Source organism: Struthio camelus, chromosome 18 (genome assembly GCF_040807025.1).
Source record: "Struthio camelus isolate bStrCam1 chromosome 18, bStrCam1.hap1, whole genome shotgun sequence".
Classification (NCBI taxonomy): domain Eukaryota; kingdom Metazoa; phylum Chordata; class Aves; order Struthioniformes; family Struthionidae; genus Struthio; species Struthio camelus.
Window position 1 is genome coordinate 7234423 of NC_090959.1, and position 17954 is coordinate 7252376.

General features: G+C 56.1%; 2 protein-coding genes across 7 annotated transcripts in view; both read left to right on the forward strand.

The window, feature by feature from the left end:
* The window catches only part of TOP1 (DNA topoisomerase I), a 69873-nt gene extending 63458 nt beyond the window's left edge, over positions 1 to 6415 (forward strand). For both annotated transcript variants that reach the window (XM_068911992.1, XM_068911993.1), the window contains 6 exons: positions 649 to 717; positions 1371 to 1485; positions 2251 to 2378; positions 3531 to 3625; positions 4450 to 4599; positions 4997 to 6415. In XM_068911992.1, coding sequence (XP_068768093.1) covers positions 649 to 717; positions 1371 to 1485; positions 2251 to 2378; positions 3531 to 3625; positions 4450 to 4599; positions 4997 to 5099 — 660 coding nt within the window. In that variant the 3' untranslated portion in view covers positions 5100 to 6415. The remainder of the gene's footprint in view (positions 1 to 648; positions 718 to 1370; positions 1486 to 2250; positions 2379 to 3530; positions 3626 to 4449; positions 4600 to 4996) is intronic.
* An 8155-nt stretch (positions 6416 to 14570) lies between these two features.
* PLCG1 (phospholipase C gamma 1) overlaps positions 14571 to 17954 on the forward strand; it is a 58769-nt gene continuing 55385 nt past the window's right edge. For 4 of the 5 annotated variants that reach the window (XM_068911902.1, XM_068911905.1, XM_068911904.1 and 1 more), the window contains exon 1: positions 14571 to 14859. In XM_068911902.1, coding sequence (XP_068768003.1) covers positions 14658 to 14859 — 202 coding nt within the window. In that variant the 5' untranslated portion in view covers positions 14571 to 14657. Of the gene's footprint in view, positions 14860 to 15366; positions 15473 to 17954 lie in introns of those variants that run through there. The other variant, XM_068911907.1, reaches the window with a different exon arrangement.

A 17954-nucleotide genomic window follows, 5' to 3' on the forward strand; every position in this document is an offset into this window, starting at 1 on the left:
GAGTTCTTGTTGTCCTGTTTTTTTTTAAAGGGGAAAAAAAATGTTTTTCTGTTTACATTTATTAGCATTGGTCTCTGTGTCTCTTCTTCAGTACTTACAATGGGGAATTGATTGTTGTGGAGCTAGGAATTTTTGTATATTAGGTGTCTCTATAGAAGAAGAATGTGTGTTGATGAGAAGCTGAGAATGGGGGATTTGGAGAAAACAGAGGTGGGATTTGTGATCGCTGTATAATCAAGGGGCTTTGATTATTCCCTCTACCCCAATGATACTTGCTTGTGGTGGAATTGTATGAAACAGCGGTGAGAAGGTGCTGGCTTTTGATTGCTTCACTCCATGGGCAATGGCTCGGGTCTCTTTGGAGTAATGCTGGAGAGTAAGGGGAAAGTGCTAGCTTTGGGATTTTTTTTCTCTGTTAGGCAGCTAAGCCAGAGCAGAAGCAGATCTCTTGCAATTTTACCTAGAGGATGAGGATAAGGGCATTAAATGCCCAAGACTCCTATTGGGAAGCAGCATCCAGCTTATTCCTCACTGTTGCCTGAAAACAGGTTTAAACTGGCATCTTGAAAGGGAGACTTCCTTAGGTGTTACTGCTTCCCAGCACTGTCCAGTCTGTGTGCCTTAGATGTGGGTTTTCTTTTCTTGCAGGTGTTTAAGAATCTTCAGCTGTTCATGGAGAACAAGCAGCCAGAGGATGACCTCTTTGATCGCCTCAATGTAAGCACATAATGGTGATGGATGGTGTGGTAGAGCACTGTGGACACACTCGCTCTGAACCAGGCAATAGTTGCTGCCCTGCTTCAGAAACGGTCTCTATGGCTTTTTTTTTTTTTTTTCCCCAGAGCTGGCCTGAGTGGCCTAGAGGCAGTGAGCCTCCTTCCAGCTGGTGTACACGTTGTTCACTGTGCCTGCAGGCTCATGAAGTGATGGGCCTTGGTCCTGGGGAACCTGGCTGGCTCTAACTTGAGGAAGTTTCTTTTCAGAGTCCAAATATGATTGTGTGAGGTGACAGTTTTTCAGATGCCATCCCTAACTGCACATTTGGCTCTGTGGGAGCACTGCGGTGGTTCAGGCACCTTCCATGGGGGTGAGACAGGCCCGTTTCCACCTATTGGGAAGCAAAAGCACCACACTAGAAAAAAAAACTTATTTGGTCGTTCATGATGTTTGATCTCTGTCTAACCCTTTTTGTTTCTTTGTTCGCTTTTCCTGTGGTTTCAGCGAAGATGTGGCCATTGGCTGTCACGTTTGAGTATGCTAGCCAGGCTCTAGCTGTGAGCTGCATGTCTTCATCAGCAACGTGTCCAGAAACTTTAAAAATGGTGTGGTTGATTCTGGTGCTAACTGTCATTCCCTTTCTGCTTCCTTAGACCAGTATCTTAAATAAACATCTTCAAGACCTTATGGAGGGACTGACAGCCAAGGTATTCCGTACTTACAATGCCTCCATCACGTTACAGCAGCAGCTCAAGGAGCTCACTAACCGTAAGTCCTGTCTCTTCAGCTGTGGTGGATCTGGGGAAATGGATCTCATTCTGCAGTATAGTCCTAGCTTCTTTGGCTTAGTGTCAAGTATTTGATCTCTATGACGTTTCCTATTTGCTGTTCTCCCAGTGTAAATGTCAAACAGCTGAGGTCCGATCAAAAGTCTGCTGCAAGATAATCTTTTGGAGGTAGTTGAGCAGCCCAGCACTGGGGCAGTGCAGAGTTGACTGGTGAGCACACCAAAGTGTGCATGCTAGGACATACTTGATCTTTATCAAATCTGTCATTTGTTTCCTGTTAATTTTAAAATGCTATAGGCAGCAGGCAAGGCAGATATAGTCCCATGTTTCTTAGCTGCTCATTCACAACCCCTGAGTTGAGTGCTGGTAACTTGCACTTTGATCAGCTTTACAAAGCAGGCGCATCCCCTCCTGTTTGTGGAGGGGCTGTGAAGCTCAACAGTGTCTTGAGTTGTGTGATCCTACTGTCCCCTGCGCTGAGCATGGATGTGCTTTTCCTCTCCTAATGAGTGGCAAATGGTGCCTTTGTTGCTGTCAAAGGAAGCAGCCCACAAGGAGTTAGGGTCCGGGGTGGAAGTAGTCAGGGTCTTAGTGCTGTGATTAAGAGTGTAGCACTGAGATTGGCCCATCGAAGGGAAAGTCATTTCTCCAGTGATTGGGAGCAGGCAAGAGTCAATGGGACGCTGGCTGGGGCTGTTCAGCCCTAGAGGACAGCACTTGTTCACCTTCTCTTTGCAATTCACAGCGGATGACAATGTCGCAGCGAAGATCCTTTCTTATAACCGTGCCAACAGAGCGGTTGCCATTTTGTGTAACCACCAGAGGGCTCCACCGAAGACCTTTGAGAAGTCCATGATGAATCTGCAGACCAAGGTACCCCCACCCCAGCTTTTTGGTTGGGGCAGGGCTCAGAGTTCTGCATCCAGGGAGTCACATTTCCTTTCACTTGCGGTAAAGTGGAAAGGGAGCCAGCTTTTCCTTGTCAGGAGTTGTTTAGTGCTGCATCAGAGATGGGCCTGCTTGGAGAAGAGGACTCTGGAAGCCTAGTATTGAACTGAAAGTGCCGCCTTTCAGTCTGAGTCGTCTTTTATTCATAGAGACCAAGACCAGACCCTTTTTAGCTGCCCTTCATTTGACAGATGACCAGGCAGCATGTTCTGCTGCTGTTAAAACTGCAGAGCCACAGTCTGTAGCTCTGGCTTGTGTCCCCATAAAGGAACTGGAATGGGCATCCACTCCTGTTACAAGAATCCCAGGCCACTGTCATTGCAGGCTGTGTACGTGGTACATTATGCCCCTCTGACTTGACCTCTTCCTTTGCAGATTGTTTCTGGTGAAGGCCATGAGGTCCAAAAGGGCTAGGTCTGTTCCTGGTCTGGCTTTAGAATAACCTTCACAATAAGGACTTTTGGTTTGGCACTGCAGTGACCCCTGCTTCTGTAACACCTAACATGGCTGCCTCCACCCTAGATCTTAGAGCTTGGGGGAAGTTTAAGGGGAATAGTTGAAGGAGCTGCAGAATGCTAAATCCCCCTGAATCCTAAGCTTCCAGAAGAGAGCTGCCTGAACCTTTATCAGCTTTCCATGTGTAAGATTTGGGGCAAGAACTGGTGCCTGCTGAGGGAACAAGGATCATCCCTCTGTGGTACTGTCAGGGAGCTGGTACTGGTGGGAGACAGTGGAGACAGACAAGCAGGCTGTACAGGCTGTTGGCCAGTACCAGGCCGTGCCAGTTCCCCTGCTTGGGTGTAGCTCTTTGAGAAGGCTCCCAGTGGCTTTCCCCCAGCTGCCACTTTGTCTTTGGAACTGTCTGGGGCCCTGTTTCTTTGAGGGAATGTTCCCCACATTAGACCCCACAGCACGTTGAAAGGCCAGTGGCCTCGTTGTTCTGCAGAAGTGGTTCTGAGTCCTGCTAGTTCTGATCACGGTCACAGACTCAGTCCCTGGATCATGCTGCACAGGGATGACTGCCACAGTTGTCTGCAGCTTCTTCACAGTGCTGCCCTCTGGTTTTGCCTCTCCTAGATCGATGCCAAGAAGGAGCAGTTAGCTGATGCCAGGAGAGAACTGAAAAGCGCCAAAGCTGATGCCAAGGTCCGGAGGGATGAGAAATCTAAAAAGTAAGGCTGGTGTTACTAGGCTGTGCAGTGCTCCCAGTACTGTCAGCTCCAGTGGTCCTTCAGCACTGTGTTCTGCTTCCCTAGCCTGTGATCTAAGAGAGCTGGGAAGACTTCTTCAGGCTCTCTGGTCTCCTCTTAGCCCTACGTGTGAAGAAGTGACCTTCAAGCTGAGGAGCATAGGGTGACCCGACACTGCAGCTCCTGATGTGGTCACTAGCATCAGTCTCTGCTGTGTCTTTCAGCCCTCTGAGCTGAGCACCAGCCAGTGGCATAGTAACCACCCTGCTATCCAGGACCAAGCAGAGTAATGGATCAAGTATGCAACATCCCCATCTTTTGGGGGAGCTAGGAAGCTGGGAATTAGAAAATGCAAAAGCACTTTTCTGAGTCCTGCTCTGCTCTATTGGAAGCCCAAGGCTGCAGGCATTGTACCCAGACTCTGTGTGCTCTGCAGAATAGGCATAGGGGTGCTGAGTTAAGGGAATTCTGAAGATGGAAATGCAGCATGACTGTTAAAGAGGAACAGATGGGCTGTTTTTAAAGTGTGTGTAGTGTCAGTGCTTCAGTGGAGACTTTTGCTTCCAACCCCTTAAAACAAAACTCCAGCTTAGGAGCTCTGCTCTGCCTTTGACTATGTCGGTTTTTAATTGCATGTGCTGCGTGGTTTGTGTCACCATACATGTTGACACAGCTGCCTTCTGCGGCTGGTCACATTGCTTACCTTGAGCAGGGCCCCTCTGGGTTCCCACAGTGCAGTAGTCTCAGCCTCAGCAAGGCATCAGGGAGTAAACATTTTGTTCCCCCCCCCTTCCACCCCCCCCCAGGACAGTGGAGAGCAAGAAGAAAGCTGTGCAGAGGATTGAGGAGCAGCTGATGAAGCTGGAGGTTCAGGCTACAGATAGGGAGGAGAACAAGCAGATTGCCTTGAGCACCTCCAAACTCAACTATCTGGATCCCAGGATCTCTGTTGCTTGGTAAGTGTCTGCCCAGGGTGTGCTGGAGAGAACCACTCCTTCACCTATGTCTTGTTCCTCAGTTAACAGACAAGGGCTGTGGCTGAGAGCAGTGCCCCTCTGCTGTCAGAGGTGTCAGTCTCTCTGTGGCCATCTCTTATATTTGCAAACAGTTTACAGTAGTTTTGAATGACCCTCTGAGGGAAGTGTCATGTGTCAGCCAAAACTAGCATCGCTCTGGGAGGTGATGGGTCAGAGTAAATCTGCAGGGGTCTAACAGTGAAGCTGGTCCTGTGCAGCTGGGTAGCATCTCCTAGTGGAGCATGAGCAGAGCTGGGAAGGTGCTGAGGGAGAGTGGGACAGCGAGGGGTTGGACACCTGTGCGATGTTGACTCAACCAGTGTCATCTCTTCTGCAGGTGTAAGAAGTGGGGAATCCCTATAGAGAAGATTTATAACAAAACCCAACGAGAGAAATTTGCCTGGGCTATTGACATGGCAGAGGAAGACTATGAATTTTAACCTGTTTTTAATGAGCTGAATTTTATGGGGAAAAAAGGGGGAGTAGCCTGGTTTTTAGGGAGATTGATAAACTGTGAGCCTTACTTGTCCTTGGATGTTGGGGAAGGGGGAGGAAAGGGGCAAGTGAGCATCAGATAAAACAGCCAACATCTTGGAGAAAGAGTAACCTGGAAATATGCTAAAGGAGCTGAGCCAGTTGTCCTATGGACAACTTATTTAAAAATGTTTCAGAGATCCAAATTCTAGCTGTCTGGTTTGTGTGGTTTTTTTTTCTCTTGAAGCAGGGCAAGTGGATGGGGGATTTGTCAACCTTCCGCCAGGCAAATTCACCATCACACTGAAAGCGTGGGAATCTTTAGCTACTGTATACAAAATCCAATTATATTGGTGCGTTTTTACAGTTAGGGTTTTGCAATAACTTCTATATTTTAATAGAAAATGGACTCCTTAACCCCTGCCCTTCCCTTCCCCCTCCCACCCCATTTCAGAATTTAACAAGCCAACAAAATTTAAGAAACCCAACGCACCTGTTACAGCCGTCACTATTGTCATGGAAATACCCAAATCTTTTTTTCTTTGTCACTTGGAACAGTCGTGGCATCGGAACATGAATTACAAATATCCGCTGCATCTGTTCAAAGCAAAGCGTGATGGGAAATCGGCCTCCTGACTTGAGTGTTCCTTTTTTAAATGTGAATTTTTATTTCTTTTAATTATTTTAAAATATTTAAACAGTTTTTTCTTCTTGATCTTAAAGATCGTGTAGATTTGGGGAGCGGGTGGGGGGAGGGGGGTCGTGTGGTGAGGAGATGAATGTGGAATATGCAGACAAGTGAAAATGGCAACAAATGACGTTCCCATCACCCTTTGTTCTGAGCATGCTCTGTGTACTTCAAGAATATCTACTTTTTAGGTTTGTCAGACTGTTTTACCTTCCCCCCCCCCCCTTTTTTTCTAAGCCCCACTCCCCTCTTTTACTTGAAAGATTTTATTGTGTAAAAAGAAGTTTCACAGGTCAATAAATTTCGAGGGAAATGAGCATTGGTCCAAAAAGGAAAAAAAAAAATCAAGATTTTAGGGCTTTTATTTTTTTCTTTTGTAATTGTGTAAAAAAATTTTAAAAAATTAAAAAGCAGAATTTTAATGTGAAACCTTTTTTTGCTATAATCATTAGTTTTAGAGGCATTGTTAGCGTAGTGTGTGTGCGAAGACCATTTCCTGCAGCCTTTCCTCAACAAGTATCTTCTATTTTTATCATGAATTCCCTTTTAATCAACTGTAGGTTATTTAAAATAAATTCCTACAACTTAACTGAGTGCTGGTGTCTGCGTGTTCTTTCAGCTTGGAGCAGCAGGTTGTGAGGCCTGGGGCTGTGAGGTCCCTGATCCTGTCCCTAGCTCGGGGGGGGGGGGGGGGGGGGGCTGGTGCCCCATTGTAGACACTGGAGGGAGGGGAGGACTCAGCCTTGTGTTTCTGCAGCCCCCTACCACGGGGTGCTACCTCTAAGGTAAGACCCCTGAGCCTTCCTCATCTGAGCAGAGCTGGTGCAGAAGGTGCTGTCAAAGGCCAGATGTGTTGGGATTTGACCCAGCAGTGTGTCCCCACTGTGGATGAGTTGAGCTGATGGGATTTTTTAACGATGCCAGGGATCTAAAATGGAGTGTCTGGCCACGACTGGTCTTTGGAAACGATAACACTTCTCTAGTGGCTGAAAGCATTTGCCCCTAGTGTTTCAAGTGCTGCTTCCATCAGTGCTCGCCTTATGTTGGGTCATGGTGGTTCAGCGGCTGTCTCTTCTCTGGTGCGGCACTGCTGTGTGTGCAGTTGTGTAGCTGGACTCATCACAGCGTAGGGCACTGTGGAGCCCTGGTTAGGGGTATGGAGAGCTGGGATCGTGCTGCTTGCTGATCAGCTCAAGCTAATGCTTTATGTTGTGAAGCTGGGGGCCTGAGGAAGCCTGTCGGCTCACCTGCTCCCCAGAGCCCTTCCTCACGCTCTCTGCATGGATGGCAGCCTGTTTGAGGGTTGTATCTGTCTGTGTCTTTCCCCAGTACTCCTCTTGAGCAATGCTGTGCTTCAGGAGCAGCAGCCTGATCTCCAAGCTCTGGACATGGAGCTGCCCTGCTAGGCGGCAGCAGTTCCCTTTCCCAGCCCCGGCAGGAATTGCCTGAAGGATTTTATTAGCTTTTAATGAGAAGCTGCTTGGTCCCTGTTTGAAGCCTGCCCTCAGTCAAGCCTGAGCTTTGACTGCAGATGCCAAGCAGAAGGTGCTCTTTTGGACTGTTAATTGTCTGTTAGTGGACATTGTGAAGGGGGCTGGTATTTGGGGTCCCTTTAAGCATCCTTGGAAGCTGAGGCTATTGCTTTAGTGAAGTGGGAAATCATTTGAGGTAGCAGGAACTAGGGGCAGAGCCAGGCTGATTGCCAGCAGGGAGAAGGGGCCAGTTGTGCTTGTTTGGGCCTGGGGCTGGCCCCTGAGGCAAGGTGAATTTTTCTTCTCCATGTTCCTTAAAAGAGGCTCTCTTTGTGGAGAGCCAGGACACTCTGCAGCCGAGTTTCTAAAAGCACCAGGAAACAAGGGAAGGCCATCACAAAGTGTTTGGGTTTTCCTTTTATTTCATGTTGCTAACGGGAGCGCTCTCTGCATTGATCTCCTGGGCCCAGGCTGTAGTGTAATGGCTCTCAGGAGCCTGGAAGCTTTTCTCCAAGTCCCTGCTGATGCCGAAGGTGGGTTAATCACAGCCCTGTGCTCAGCCTAGTGCAGCAGAGGTGGCCGCAGAGAAATGGGAAGGATCTGTGCTTGGGGCCAAGGCAGGGCTGCCAGGGTTGTCCCTAAGCCAGGGTAGGGAGCTGGAGTGGGTGCTCCTGGTTGGGAGCTGCATGCAGCAGGTGGGCTGGGTGCCAGGGGCAGAGGATGCTGCAGGGAAGTGGGGCCGCTGTTAGGTGCCCAAGCACCGCTCAGAACACCAGGAGCTGGAGGGTAGAGGTTAATGGCAGGGGGTGACGTCCCTGGCACTGCACAAGCTTGGGATTCTCGGCCTCTGCCGGAGAGGTGATGGGCCCCAAGAGCAGACGTTACTGCTGCTGGGCAGGGGTGTCCTACATCATTCCCAGCCAGGGAATAATGTGGCCCATGTCACCATCTCGCTCTCTGATCCCTCCTCTTTCCTTGCTCCCTGTCCAGGTCATGCTGCATTTCCATGCAAATGCACCTCAGCATCGGCTCGCTTTGCCTCCAGAGCTCTCCTAGCATGGGGCCTCCAAAGAGCTCCTCACATGAAGCCCTTGCCCAAGCAGAGTGGAAAAGCAGTGGGATGGGGTGAGATCTGAGCTTTTCTTCCTGGCTTGGTTTCTCTTGTCCTTTATTAGTCCACAGGGGAAGAGGGAAGAGGATGGAATGAGAATGGCACCATCTCCTGCTCCTCACGGCCAGGAAGAGCGGGAGCCTGGGCAAGGACATGAGGAACAAGGTAGATGTTCTGGCTTGGTGGCTACATTCGTCTCCCTGGAGCCGGAGAGCAGCTCAGTGCCTGGTATCCTAGCTGGGATGCCCTGGGCTACCAGCAGGGAGATACCTGGGGCACGAGCCAAGCCTGGAGCGGATGCAGGCCCCAGCTCTTCCGCCGAGCCCCTCCGGGGTGCCCGGTGCCACAGCGCTGCAGCACGCATCGGACTCCCAACCCCAGCAGAGCAGAGCAGAGTCAGGCCCAGCCGGCCGCCCGAGGAACAGCCTCTCCCTGGCCGCCCAGAGCACGGCTGGCTGCTCCCAACGGGCCACCGCGATGTTTTAAGGCGCTTTGTTGTGGCTGCAAAGACTTGCAGTTTGGCAGGAGTTGCCGTTTACTCTCTGGGGCCTTTCCAAGGTGCAGCGGAGAAAATGCCAACTGACAGTGAAAAGGGCTCGTTGTGCTCCTGACCTGTCCGTGCCGAGAACAACACAGCCCATAAAAACATCCTTTCTATTTATGCAGCCCTCCCTTCCCGAAGTTCAGACCCAGCCAATTAAACCGCCTGTATCCTATGCTGCCAAGCAAGGAAATGCACTTCTCCCCCTCCTCCGGCCCACGTTAAACCCAGCGGGGAGGGCGGCGATCCCTCACGTGCACCGCTGCCGGCGGAGTGCCGGGCTGGCCGCCGACGGGCTGGGGGTCTCTCCGGCAGCGTGAGGCAGGGCTGGTTGCCCACGCTCAAGTGTGGTTTGTCTCCGTTTCCCTGCTGTGACCTTGAGTTCTTCCTCCAGCGGCGACCCTCGAGACGCCAACCTGGAGGGGCCGAGACCACCTTTCCAAACCGCGGAGCAGCTACGAACTCGTGTCCGTCGGCACCAGCTAAAGCCCCCCCGGCCAGGCTGTGCGGGAGCCGGCGAAGGTGCTAGTGAGCTCCGGTGCTGGGCAACCTGGTGCGGCTTCGCACGCAAAGTGCCAACCATAAGGCAAGTCAGCATGTAACTAGGTCAGGGAAAGGAAGTACGTCGGTGCAAAACCAGCCCTTGAAATGGCACTCGGCTCGGCGCTGGCTGCTGGGCGAGCAGAGGCTCTCTCCTGCCAGCCCCTGCCTCCCTTGGAGGAGCTGTGTCCGCGCCGACGTGCTGTAGCGGCTGACAGAGCTTTGGAAGAAGTTTTATCTGTGTTTTGGCTCGTGTTTTAGCAGGGGCAGAGTCACACTTCCCGCACAGCGAATGGAGGAGGCCCCGACGCCGGCGACTCGCTCTGTAAGTAGAGAGGCAGACGCGCGGCCGGCCTGCGTAAGCAGGGGCACGGGCGTGAAACCCGCCTGCCCCGCTCTGCCTCCCGCCAGCGCACCCCCGAGGCTCCCCGGGAGGCGGCCCGGCACGGCCCCCATCTGACACGCAGCCGCCGCCTCGGCTGCGGCGGGGAGCTCTGGCTACGGACCCGTGAAAACACTCCCGCCAGCGCAGAGAAACGCCCGGCCTCGGCCTCCGAGAGCCCGCTTCCCGTGCGCTTTCTGCTCGTCTGCTCCTGCACGCTTGCACACCCGCGCCTTCCCCCTGCCGCCGCGCCAGCGGAGGCCCCCGGGCCGCTTGCTGCAGCGGCGGTGCTCAGTCCCGCTGCGCTCTCAGGGCTCAGCTCCTCTGCCCAGCTCCTCTGCGCCGCTTTCCACCGCAGCCGACGCGGCGCGACGGGCCGGCCTGATGGCTGGCGCGGGAAACCGAGGCAGAGAGCGGCGACCTGGCCTGCCCCCTTCTGCTACCAGCGGCTGGCGGAAAAACGTAGGTCAAACCTGGATCTGCTGCGTTGCCCGTCCAGTTCGCAGGGGCCACCGCCCTTGGAGCCCTACACCGCTCCGCGTTGGGAAACTGAAGCCGGACGAATTCAAGATATAAATAAATAACATGGTTTTATAGCAAAATCGAAGACGGGGGACAGTGAATCTGGAGCTGCAGTGGGTTTCGCAGCAGCCGGCATTTTATAATCCGGAGGGATGCTGAAACGCGAGCAGGGGCGAGGGGGACGGCGGGGCGAGCCGCAGGCGGGGGCGCTCGGAGAGGTAGGCCTGCCTTGCTGGACACGGATCCGTCCCAGGCTTCGCGGCTAACGCAGGCAGCAGGCAGCGCGCCAGCGATCCTCGGCGGCTCCGCGGCCCCAGGCGGCTCTGCTTTCCATCCCAGGCCAAAAAAAAAAGGCCCGCGCTGCTCCGTGTCTGCTAACACGGCGCGAGGGCGGGAGGTAACCCAGCACCGCGATCCCCGTCGGAGTTTGCGGAGCCTTTCCTTGCTCGCTGCAAGGGCAGGAAACACTCGTCCTCAGCAGCGATTTTCACAGCCCTCGGGCTGGTTGCTCGTTCGCTAAACCGGGGAGCTCCCCGGGGCTGCAGCTCTGCTTACGGCAACACAAGAGCAGAAAGCAGTGAATAAACAACCCGGGGCACGGTTCATCTCTCCAGGAGGCTGCAAGACACTGAGTAACTCTCCGATGAGGTTCTGGCACCTCTTCTCGAAGCGCCTTCCCCTGGGCTTCGCGATGCCTCTGGGGGGGCCTCAGGTTTTTTTTAATCTAGATTTTTCTCACCAGACCTTGAGCCAGGCCATAGTCTGTCCTTAAACCTGTGGTCACCTGGGTGTTAGCCCGTTGCTTGTTCCTGGGCAGAGGATGCAGCTGCTGCGTGAACGCATGCAGGATTGCAGGATGGGGGGGTTGGCACCCCATGCTTGGGACTGCAGATCAGGCCAGGGACTTTGGGGGCCGGGCTCATGCAGGGGAGGTGCTGGGGCCATTGCCGAGGTGAAGAAAGCCTTTCTCTCAAGGGGTTTTGCAAAGAGAAACTTGGAGAGCCCCGCTCACCTCCCCAGCCGTGCAACGAAGGTGATTACGGGGAAGTGCTTCAAAAGCAGAATGCTCCCAGCGTGGCCCACCCCGGATCAGACCCCAGGACAACCGAGGAGTACGCAGTCCGCAGGGGCTGGAGGAGGTGGCTGGGTGTGATTGCTCACTGTCTCCAATACAAGAGCAGGGGGCTGCCGAACGAGGCCAGCAGGCAGCGGACAAACAAAAGCAGCTTCGCGTGCTGTAAAATCAAGCTGTGAAATTCCTTGGCACGCAACAGCATGAGCACTGAGAGCCTACGTGGGTCTAAAAGGTGGTTAGTCGAACTTGCGGAAGAAAAAAATCCAGCCAAGGCTCCTTGTTGCAAACCACCAGCTCAACATGCGTGCCCGAGAGACCCACGTCTCCGGTGCCGAGGGGACACGGACGTACAGGGGAAGGACGGGCGGCCCGTCTGCCTCCAGGCACCCACTCGCAGCGGCAGGACAGGGCTGGCCAGCCCCGGCGGAGCCGAGACGGACGCTCTCGTGTGGCTGGGACCAGGTGGCGTTTGCTTCCCCCAGGACCTGCCGTAGCGGCTCGTGCCCCATCCCTGAGCTCAGCAGAGCCGGATAACCTCCTCGGGGGGAGCGAGCAGGCAGCAGGAAGGAGACGTGTTCCTGCAGCTGCCTCGCTGCGTCGGTACGAGCCGGACTGGTGGCACCTGGACAGGCGTCAGCCACGGCGCTGGGGTCCCGTTAGCTGCGAGGAGGAGCGGGGACCAGATGTCCCTATGCCCTATGAGCCCCATCCTACTCACAGAGGCGGGTAATGACCAGATATACCCACGTGCTCAGCTCCATAAGTTACCTCTCTGCTTCCTCACTAGCCAGGCTCCCCTCTCAGGTTTTGCCCTCAAAAACAAGGGTGTGCCCATGCCGCTCGGCTATTTTCGGACCACTGGGAGCCGGCTGCTTCCTGCCGGTCCCGAGCGCGGCTGTTACACAAGCAAGGGAGCAGCTTCCCCTTCGCGAGCGGCAGGTCGCCCCTTCGTCGTGCGTGCGCAACCGGGGCCCCCGCGCCGCGGTCCCACGCCGGCAGCAGCGGGCTCACCTGGCCGCCGCTGGGGATGCCCAGGCTCGCCCGGGGTCACCGGGGCTGCGTTGCAGCCACGTGTTTGTAAGAGCTGCTCCAGGCAGCTGTGCCTTTTCCGAGCGCGTGCCCAGCGTCCCGTCGCCCCAGGTCATCTCTGAGCTGGCTCCCCTCCCCGGCGCCCCGTTGCCCCTCGGTCGGGGAGAGCCTGAACGTCGACCCCGGCGAGCCGACCCCGGCGAGCCGACCCCGGCTCGCGCGGCAATCGGATTTGCGGCGAGAAGCTGCTCTGAGGACAAGGAGGGCAAAGCGCAGCGTGGAGCTCGTTTTTTGGCTTGCTCTCTGGCTCGCGGTGCCGTCAACGTGCAGGTCGTTTTGACGCGGGCAGGTTTAGGTTCTTATCCCGGTTTTGTTTTTCCTTTCTGGTCTTTTTAACGCCTAGGAATTGGGCAGGATCCTTTAAAACCGTGAACGTCGTAGGGCTGCTTGGGCACCTGCATGTGCTTGCGCCTGTCCTTTAGACGCCGGATGGGGGGTAACCGGACACAGACAGTGGCTTGCGTTTGGGGTGCGTGCGGGGTACCCTTAGGTTGGGCGGGAGACAGCATGGGGATGCGCTTGCCTTCAAGCAGGCCGGTTCGTCGCCAACGTTTCCTGCGGGGTGGCCAACGGCGGTGTCTCCCCCCGGGGCCGGGCGTCCGGGAGACGGCCGCAGGCGCAGCCCTGCGGGGCGGCAGCCTCCCGAGGGGGAGGAGGGCAGCGGGGAGGAAGGCTGGGAGGGGGGAAAGGGAAATTGCAGGCTTTAGCTGCATGAATGGAGCAAACGGTCCAGAACCGCTTTCCAATTCAGCCGCTTATCCCCTTGCTAAGGCGGCTTTTGTTTCCCGCGGAGCGCAGCCCTGCGGCGGCACAGCTGGGGGGGGGCAGCTGGCTGCGAGGGGGGCTCAGCCCGGGCGGGGGGCTTCTCGCCCCGGCCTCTGCGGCCCGCACCGAGCGCACGAGCTCCCGCTGCTGCACCGAGCCGGCTCCCCCGCCGCTGGGGCACGGCCTTGCTCTTGCCCCGGCCCCCCGGGGCCAGAGGCAGCGGTGGGCGCTCGCCCGTCTGCCGGCCGCGAGGGCGAGACCTTGCGCCCACCTAGCGGCCTGCACTGCCTCCCTCACCTGATTTAGCCCCCAAAAGAGCCAGTCTTGCTCAAGTTGCGCGGCCCTGCGGAGCGGCCGTCGGCAGGCCGCGGCAAGGACCGCCGGGCAGCCCCACGTCGCCGCGTCGGACAACGCTAGCCACGAGCCGGGACCGGCGAGGAGGACGCTGCTGCAGCCGGAGGCCGGGAGCGGAGCCGCGGGGCTGGACCCCCCTGGGGCTGGAGGGAGCACAAAACCCTCCCGCCCGACCCCTCGCAGCGCGGCAGGGTGGAAACCACCTCGCGTCCCCAGAAGCGCCCGCTGCCAACGCGAGGTGTGGGGGGCTGCGGGGGGCTCGGCTGGCTCCCTCCTGGCTGTGCACCGGCGCGCTGGTAGGTTCACGCCAGCACCCCACACGTGCCGTGGGACCCCACGTGTGCTGTGCCATGGGGCGCACGGCACACTGGCACCTCACACGTGCCGGGGAGCGCTGGGAGCCCACGTGGGTTGCTGGGTGCGGGGTGCGCTGGGACCTCAAGCACACCGCGCTGTGGGGAGCATGGCACTCCGGGGACCCCACAAGCGCTGCAGAGCGCACAGCACGCTGGGACCCCATGCGAGCCGTGCCGTGGGGTGCACGGCACACCTGGGAGCCTGGGAGTGCCGTGGGGTGCGCGGCACGCTGGGACGCCCGAGCGCTGCGCCGTGGGGTGCGCGGCCCTCCTGGGACACCGGGCAGGCGGCGCGGTGCGTGGCTCACCAGGACCCCACGCGCGTCGGAGCAGGGGGTGCTAAAGCCAAAGCCTGCAGTTTCCCTTTCTCCCCTTTGTGCGGCGGCGGCGCGGGGCTGCGGGGCCCGGCGCGGAGCAGCGGAGCAGCGCAGCCGCCGGCACCGCGAGGGGGCCGCGCTCCGCCGGCGCGGCCGCCCCTTCCCTGCCCCCGCGCCCGCCTCCTGGCCGCCGGCCGCCGCGGCGGGCGGGCATGGGGCGCGGCGGGCGGCGCTGAGCGCGGCGGCGGCGGCGGCGCTCCGGGCGCTCCCGCTCCCTTTTGTTCGGCGGCTCCGCGGCGGCGGCGGGCGCTAATGGCGGCCGGGCCGGGCAGCGGCCCCGGCGCGCCCAGCGAGGCCGAGGCGGCGCACCTCTGCCGCAGCCTGGAGGTGGGCACCGTCATGACCCTCTTCTACTCCAAGAAATCCCAGCGGCCCGAGAGGAAAACTTTCCAGGTGAAGCTGGAGACGCGGCAGGTCACCTGGAGCCGCGGCTCCGAGAAGCTCGAGGGCGCCGGTGAGTGGGGGAACAACGGCGGCGGCGGCGGGGGGAGAGGTTTCCTGGTTCGCCCGTGCCGGGGCCGGGGCCGGGGCCCGCCTTGCCCTGCGCTGTCCTGCCCCGGCGGGGACCCGGGCGGGGCGGCCCGGGGGGGGCGCGGGAGCGGGCGAGCGCCGGGCCCGGCCCCGCCGGTGCTGCCGGGACGCGGCGGGTGGAAACTTCCCGCACCGTCCTCGGTGCCGTGCACCGCCGGCTGCCGCGGAGGAGCCGGCACCTCTGCCCCGGGTAAGGCGCACCGGGAGGAGGCAACAGCGGCCGTGTGAGCCCCGTGGGGGTTACACCTCAGAGCAACGGATGAAATTAAACAAACAGCCCCCCTCCCCCCCAAAAAAACAAAAAACCCAAAGAAACCCAACGCCAGAAAGTGCACCGAAACGCCCCGTAAGGTCAGCGCTGCCTCCTGCCCTCGCCCCTTTGTGCCGCCGTGAAGGCTGATGCGGGGTCAGGGCTGGCGTGGCGGGTCCAGGCCCGTCTGCGGCCATGTGTGCGGAGCTGCTTGCTGGCTTCGGCTTCCCGTGGGCGACGTGGTTCTTTAGCACGAGGAGGGTAGGAGAAAAGACTCATAAGAAACGTGAGTATAAAACCACAAAGACGGGTGGGAAGGGAGAGAGAGAAGGGAGGCCCCACACCAGGAGACTTCTAACCTCTTGCTTTGGTTTCCTAGCTTACTGCTGTTTCTTTTAAGTTACCTTTTGCACCCCCATGCGCACCAGTCTGAGGACACTGTCTCTAGTTTGGCTCTGGAGGAGAGGAAGAGCTGACACGCACAAAGATGAGGTGACGTAAATCCTGGTGCCGTCACTGTCGTGCGTTAGCACCATCCCGCGCGTTAAGGGATGTGACTGAGGCACAGTGCAGCTTCGATGGAGGTTGTCGTCTGTCCTCTGCTAACTTCTGCTGGCCCAGGGTGGAAAGGCTGGAAATATTTAATGTTACCAGAGGGCTCAGATGAAGAGAGGACGTGGAAATGATGGACACAGTTCTTTAGCAGGACCTCAAATGCTAGTGTGTCCAATCTGGGGCTTTCGTTTGCTTCAAAACCCTTGGAGTCTTCCAGCTTCTCCCCAACAGCTCCTCCAGGCGGATCTGGAGGACGCCTAGGTTTCCCAGCCCCATTAACATCGTGGGATGTTAAGTTCCTCCATACCTTTCTCAGGGTGGCCTCTAGGAGCTTTCAGGCAGTGGGAGAAAGAGGGAGGAGCCTGAGGCATGGCTTGCCCTGGATTTAAGTCACTTTTAAAATATGGAAAAGCATTAGCTTGCTGGCAAGATGCTGCATTTTGTGGCAGTGGGGGACCAGGGCCTGTGAGGGAAGAACCCCTGGAGGGGCTCTGGTACCTGCTGCCCTGTACACGGGTGATTATTCCCATGTGCAGATGTAAATGTTGAAAACTTAATTTTAGAGAAACCTAGAGAACTTTAACTTCTTGCACCAAAACTGTAGTAGTAACAATGCTTATAATGTCTTGCCGGTGAGGACTTACTGTGCTGTGCATAGGGTGAAGACCAGACCAGTAAAAGCAGAGAACAAGTTCCAGGGACCGAGGTAATCAAAAAAAGGCAATCCATGTGTTTCTAGCAAATGAAAAATAAGAGTCAGTGGTCACTGAACACCTCGTTCCCTTATGTCCCTTTAAACATCGTAGCAGAAAGTTGTTGGTGAGTTGGCCCTGGTGGCCTTGTGCTCATGGTCCCCAGCATGTTCCTCACATCCCATGTTGAGCGCAGCCCTCCCAAGGCGTGTGTTTTCTGACATGTCGAGATGGGTGGTACTATAGCAATAAGATGTCACCGTAAAGAGGTTTCTTCCTCCCCAAGCTGTCTCTGATGCCAGATGCACTAATGCCCAGCAAAGCAACTTTGTTGTCGTTGGCAAATTCTACACATGGCCTCTTCTCTGCACCTACCTCCTCTCACCTTAGCTGTTGGCCTTAGTTCCCTCCTCCTCCCAGCACCCAGAAGAAAGGGTGTCCTGTTGCCCAGCAATCCCGAACACTTGGCCAGTTTCCCCATTTTCATCTGAATGTGCTTTCTGGGTGTAAAAAGGATGCCTGGGAGACCCCGGATGTATAGATTCATAAGAAATGTGGCAATTATGTGTTCCACGTATGGCGTTTTATATGACAAATGCATTGACTTATTTCTCTCCTGGCTCATCCCACTCTTGAAATCTACCCTTGATTGGCACAGGGCCCACTTGGCCATGGTCTGATCCAGGGTAAAGAGTCTGAGCTGGAGTCAAGCTGACCATTTTCAGTTAGGTTTAACCAAGAGCAGTGACTGATTCAGTTCTCCTGAGGAAGGCGAGCAATGCCAGGACTGGGAGCAGATGGTTGGGGCTGGCAGGGAACACTGGGCTTGGCTTTCAGTGTCAGAACTGTCCAGGCCCTCATGTCGAATATGCACAAGACTGCGAGCTGAGCAGAGCGGCCTGTTGTCAGGACATTTGATGTTCTTTTGCATGGAACAGCATCTGTGCTGGGCGATGCTTGGGGGGTCTACAATTCGAAAACTGCAATGTTCATGGGTTGGTAATGAATTTATTGTGTTTCCTGAGACTTGGAGACCTAAAAGGAGCTTCACTCTCCCCTGGACACAAGCTAGTTGTCTAAATAAGAATGATCCTAATTTTTTTTTATGCATTTTCAGAACAGGTATCTGCAGCATACCACCTACAGAGGCCTCAGTCTCAGGGCACTTTTGTGTAGATGTCTGTGTCTTGGAGATGCATTTGTCTCCATGAAGACCTCAGCATGGAGGATCTGTGCCCCTTTCTCTGCAGGTGGCAGGGTTTGTGGAAGAGAGATGTGTTTATCCCAGGTGGAGTGGGCAGCGCTAGGGGATCTGACTACATCGGTCACCTCATCAGAAGGAGCATGGCCTGAATAGCTGCAGCTCGGGTTGCCCCACGCTGCATGGCTCAGCAGTGCAGGAAGGACTGGGTTTAGCTGGCTCATTTCCAGATTGCCTCAGGCACAGAGGCTAATGCTGTGATGTGCCAGGAGTAGGGGGTCCTGAGCACAGTCCTGGTCACCGTCCCCAGGCACAGGGGT